This window comes from Entelurus aequoreus, linkage group LG21 (assembly GCF_033978785.1).
Source record: "Entelurus aequoreus isolate RoL-2023_Sb linkage group LG21, RoL_Eaeq_v1.1, whole genome shotgun sequence".
Taxonomy (NCBI): domain Eukaryota; kingdom Metazoa; phylum Chordata; class Actinopteri; order Syngnathiformes; family Syngnathidae; genus Entelurus; species Entelurus aequoreus.
In genome coordinates this window covers 31,278,782-31,284,781 of record NC_084751.1, presented here as the reverse complement: position 1 = coordinate 31,284,781, position 6,000 = coordinate 31,278,782, and the positions used below count along the sequence as shown (strand labels likewise).

The 6,000-nt window shown below is 40.7% G+C and overlaps 1 protein-coding gene across 5 annotated transcripts in view; it reads right to left on the bottom strand.

The window, feature by feature from the left end:
* pam (peptidylglycine alpha-amidating monooxygenase) overlaps nt 1-6,000 on the bottom strand; it is a 110,012-nt gene that overhangs the window by 14,987 nt on the left and 89,025 nt on the right. For all 5 annotated transcript variants that reach the window (XM_062031430.1, XM_062031429.1, XM_062031432.1 and 2 more), the window contains 2 exons: nt 3,599-3,695; nt 3,443-3,487 (listed from right to left, as the gene is read on the bottom strand). In XM_062031430.1, the coding sequence (XP_061887414.1) occupies nt 3,443-3,487; nt 3,599-3,695 (142 nt within the window). The remainder of the gene's footprint in view (nt 1-3,442; nt 3,488-3,598; nt 3,696-6,000) is intronic.

Here is a 6,000-nt window from a genome sequence, read left to right as displayed (position 1 = left end):
CCTCGTGGCCACACACGGTAACTGGAACCTCGCGGTTCCAGGCTAAGTTGTACGGGATCTCGGAGCAGCAGGGGGCCCCAGAGACGGGGCATGCAGGCCCACCGGTGTGTGGATATGCCCTGGTGCCCAGTCAACCCCTGTCCCAGCTATGGGTAAATAACCCCAGCTATGGGCGAATAGTGAAAACCGCCTCAACGGTGGACCAGGCGGAAGATGGCGGCAGCGGAATGCACCACAACGGCTGGGAAGGCGGATGAAGGCTGCAGCAAAGACGGGTCCCCAGTCGTCTTGGTTTCCATGCCACTGGACCCTGGCCCGCTCAATGCCAAGGACTGTGTGGTGGCTGACCGTGCACCAGTCTCCCCACATTAAAAGATTCCACGCACAGGCGTCCTCCTACGGAGGACAGTCATACTCGTTTCGAGTGACCGCCGACGACGACGACGACGGCTGTTGATCAAGTAAGCGTTGCATTCACGTGTGTGTGCGTACAGAAGCCGCACATATCTTGTGACTGGGCCGGCACGTTGTTAGAATGGATGAAAAGCGGACGTGACGACAGCTCATAGAGGACGTTAAAGGCAGTGCCTTTAAGGCACGCCCCCAAGACTGTGGTCCGGGTGGACTACGAGATATAATGACTGATGAACACCTTCGTTCGATAATGAAGGTTGCCTCAGCTCAAAGCCTGAGCCCCGAAATTAATTAACTAGCATCCAAGAAAAGATGCCAGGTATCTGGCTTGGGCACATCAGATTAGATCAGTGTGTTGCAAACTGAGCAGTTTAAAGTCCAGAATGGTTGGTTTATTCATTGTTATTTTATTTTCAAATTTATTAGCCTGTGGAAAAAGTTAATGTTGATATTTACCTCCGAAGGCTGCAAATGGAAAAGAGGCATTCAATTTTTATTTACATTTTATTTGATATTCCATTGATATTTTTGAATTATTATTATTTGAAACTCGATTTTGCATGTCACTATAAAGTTATATAAGCCTTGCTTGTTCAATATTCAATGCAAAACTTGTTTGGGTCCCTATTAAAAGGTTAATTTGTTCAACTGCTTTGTGCAGTTTTAAATTTTGGCCCACTCTGTATTTGAGTTTGACACCCCTGCTCTAAATGTATATACTATAAAGTTCACAAACATAAAGAGGGATCCTAGTGGGCCAGGCCAATCTTTCCTTTTCTCTAAACTAAAACTGGGGAAATGCGTAGAGTGTTCTGGGCTTCAGTACAGTGTTTATCTCCTGAAGACATGATTTTATTTCACAATTCCTTGAGAGAAAAAAACGCCTGCTTAGGCGTGTGTATAGCAGTATGTGTGAGGTACGCACACATACTACTATATGCCTTACATGACATATAATCATGTCATGTGTGCCTTCCTTGGGTGAAGCCAGGTTTACAGCTATGTTGTGACGACCGGGTGCGAGTGTTCGTTCTCTCAGAGATGCAGACGGGCTTCGGACACAGCTTGCAGGTACAAAAATTATTTATTTAAGAAATAACAAATACTGGAAACAAACAAAAACGTGCACATGGCACTTAAAGTACAAAACTAAAGCAGCTAGCGTGGGAGCTAGAGAAAACACTAAACATACAGAGCCTTTAGCGTGGGAGCTAGAAGGTTACCAGATCAAGAACAGAAGTCGTCACTTGTTGTGAGAAGACAAACTACGAAGCCAGACCGACTGGCTGGGGAGGCAGGCTTTAAATAATAATGTCAATCATGAAAAACAGGTGCGCGTCGGGAACACCCGCGGCAGGTGAACGTAATCAGTTGCTGTGGTAACAAACTAAGGTGGATAAACAGATACTAAAAAGGAGTCCAAGACTAGCAGAAAAACACAAATGACTAGAAAACGTAAACAGAAATATGATCCGGGCAGCGGATCATAACATATGTTGTGACATGTTGTTATTATGCGGTATGTATGTTATGTTGCAGCTATTTAAAATAGTTTTGTCAATTTGTTCTGGCCCAAAACAAATTGGCCCTTTGAAACATATCTTAGTCTTTGTGTATTGTATGTAGACCAGATTGCTTAGCAGAGTTCAGTGATGCAAATGCATGTCAAGTTGATCAACAGATTGTATTATTCGCCAGTGCAATAACAGTACTGAAATGAAGGCTAAAAGGGCATTAATGGGAGCCTTAAAAAAAAAAAAAAAAAAGTTACTAAATACCGTATTTTTCTGACTATAAGTCGCAGTTTTTTTCATAGTTTGGCCGGGCTCCAGTGCGACTTATATGTGCTTTTTTCCTTTTTTATTATGCATTTTCGGCAGGTGCGACTTATACTCCGGTGCGACTTATACTCCGAAAAATGCGGTAGTTACTTTTCGCAGTAACGCATTACTTTTTGGTGTAAGTAACTGAGTTACCGCTCGCCTTTCAGAACCATGAACCGGCATCCGCTTCCGAGTGGGGGGTTTCGGGCACCCAACGGAGGGAGGAGGGGGGTTTAATGTCTCCCGTCTTTAGTAATTGAGTTACTCTTGAAATAAAGTAACTAGTAACTGTAACTAGTTACTGGTTTTCAGTAACTAACCCAACACTGATGGGGAATGGGTCTTGAAATGTTAGTTCTGCACCTCAGAATCAGAATTTGCACTGTTCAATTCGTTACTGTTGCACTTTCCTAAAAAGAAGAGTAGAGTACTACATATAACATTTTTTGTATTGTACCTTGGTTCCGTACGCCCTACATTGACAAAAATGTTCGCCAACATTTATCCCAGTTTCTGTATGCTGTTTCTATTATCTTACAGCAAAATATTTTGTATAACAAACCAGTATGTTTGCCTGCTTATTGTTTTACAGAATCAAGTGCTTGCGTTGGTGACTGTGTCTTTTTTATTGTGTACAAATGTAAAATAATCTGCCATTGGGCCATGTAAAATTGCAAATTCCAGCACTTTGATAAAGAAGGTTACAAACACTACGAAATAAAGGTAGGTTCCTCTCCCCCTCTGTGTCTTTGCCAACAAGAGTCTTCAATAAAGGTAAAAGTGATGTTAAATCTTCATTTATCCATTGCATTCCTCATTGATATGTATTTTACATTGTTTTCTGCATGTAAAACTATAATTATTTCCTATAAAATGTGTTGTTTTTGTGTTTATACGTTTGTTCTTTTAATTTAAATAATTTCTATACATGTATTTTTTCAGTTTTTCGTACGATTTGGTTTTCACAAAAGATTACTTATAATAACTGAGCTACCACTGTATTTAAATTTTTAATTAAAATGGTGACCTTAAAACCAAGGTATGTACTGAACCGTGATTATGGCGGACTGTTACACCTCTAGTACTGATAATGTCATCAGAAGTAACAGATTTATGATGGTGTAAATTTCTTAGAATTCCTACGGGGAAGTACATGTACAATTCAGAGGTGGCTTTTCAATACGGAATTAAGAGACAAAACTCACCTTCAAGAACTTCAATTCCAGCTTTCTTTACTGAACGATGTGCCTCTGTAATAGGATTACAAAAGCAATTCAGACAACGTAGAAGAATAGATAATGTGTAATCTTACAAGAAAAGGGTTCTGAATTGAGAATAAAAAATGTCGTAATGGAACTCACTCTCAGCGGTGAATTTGAAGACTGTGTTACTGTCTGCGTCTCCCACGAAGATGCTGCCATTTTTGGTTACAGCAATATCATGCGGCATTTTAAAATCCTGAAAACAGATTCACCACTATATAACCATCAGCTGTGTACATACAGTAGTATTTAATTTTTTACCCTGAATCACATTATGCAAACTGTAAATAATTACTGTATATTACTATCGGCATAGTCATGTTATTAGACTATTTACTTCTGTTTGACTTGGAATGTCTTTTTTATCATTTTTCAAATGATAAAAAAAAATGCTTGGAAGATGCGGTTAATAGCATTCAAAGTCCTCCAAAACAACTTCAAAACCCTCCATTAACGTTGAACGTTGTGTATACACACTGCAAGTATTTATATAATGTAGTAACAGACACTTTCATAACAATATGTAATATGTTCAATATTTACCGTATTTTGGTCATTTAAATCATTGCCGGAACCAATTCTTCGGCGCATTTTTATTTCCGTTTCCATAACAGTGCACGTCTGACTTCCAATGTGTTCCTACTTCCGGATGCAAAACGCTTGTGTGTGTTCTAATCATGGCAGACTTGGTAACAAACAACAAAGACAAATATTTGTGGACAAATGACGATTCACAACCTTATCTTTTAGAATTTCAATTAATGGAGGATGCACTACTGCTTATAGAAGCTAGTACGAAGGAAGAGTGAATGCCTTCTTCAAGTGGTTTAGTGGTAGAATTGATTGCTCCCATTAGCTGCATTGCTAGCCACCAAGTATGAGCTGATTTGGATATGTTAGAACGCGAAAAAAACGAAAACCTTCTGTCTTGTCTCTCATAAGGATTGTGAACGATAGGAAAAATTCCCCCAAAAAGTGCAGTTCCCCTTTAAGTGTTTTTTTTTTACACGCTTGAAGTAACGCACATTTATCTTAAACGCATATTTTCCCTTCCAGAATGTGGATACGCTTACCCGTGTAAGTCAGGGAAAAGTTCTTAAGTCGTAATTGAAGGCGGACTTCATCACTAATGAGGCAGACTTTGCCATGACACCATTTCTTTTGGCTGGATGATCATCATAGAACATGGAGTTTTAGTAACACTGTCATGAAAACTATAACTCTTTATGTTTGAAAACGCTCTATCAATCCAGGCGCTCTGTAGATTAAACATTGTTTTAACCACCTTGATGTTATGTGTGACGTTAACGTTCTGTTTAGTACAACTGTTTGTGAAAACGTGGCACGTCGGGATCATTTTAGACACCTTTTCTTGTGAGCTTTCGTGTGAGCCAAAATCGTTGCATGCATTGAAAGTTTGTTTGCAATAATATTGGATTAGATTTATATAGCCCTTTTCTAGACACTCAAAGGGTTTTACAGTGAGAACTGAGAAAGTAACAATTGTAGCAAAGTAGTGATTTTGTGTGTTTTACTGATTCGATTATTTCTGTGTGTCGTGGCTAGGACAGGGTTCTGTGTAGTTGCACTCATTTCCCTAATATAATATCCTTAGTGCAACCCAGTGTTGCACAGTTTAGACTGTGTTTGTTATTTCTTTGTTGTTATTAAAATAGATATTTCTCTCTGGCACTCATCAAGGGCGGACACTCCCCTTTCCTCTCCTATATCTCTTCTGCTTGCTTCTTTGTCTTGTCTTAACTTTCTTGTTGCCTCTTTTTGCACTGCTCTCCAAATCTAAACATTGGAACTATTTAACTGGCCTCAACGAAACTGACAAGATCTTGGGTTTGGAGGAACCTGTTTGTCGTGACGGAGCGGTTGTTACTGGACACACAACGGACTCTTGGGAGAAGGAGTGCGCGTGCCTGGCGACCCTTTCAGTCGAGGACGTGAAGATATCCACCTGTTCGGAATTATGACAACAGGACATCTGCTGAATGGAGTAAGCGTTGCTCTGGTTTGTCGACAAATTGGAAGTTGCTGGCAGTCTTCAAAGTACCCCAAAGCTGCCACAAATGAATGGAGGATTCGGGAAGAACTGTGGACATTCTTGTGATTTGGATAACATCGGACTGTCTGCCCCGCAGGGAATTTTGAGGACCAGTCATAGACAATTTAGAGTGAAAAGCAAATTTTATTTTCACTTGCATACCAAACATTCTAACTTGGATTGTTTCCCTGGCTTCGAGACTCTTCCGAAGGACAGTACGACGAAGACACAACAAAGTCCCTTCTTGTCTCTCATGGACACACACCTGTTGTTGTTGACTTTGGACTGACTAGCGACTGCACGACACCAAGGCCGCGGAACAGAGACACGCGGCAGGCTTACACACACACATGCATCCACAAAAAAATATACGCCACACACACATACCCCACCCCCCATCCAACGCCCTTGACGCGAATCCCTTAGGGGTGATGGATGGCTAGGCAGC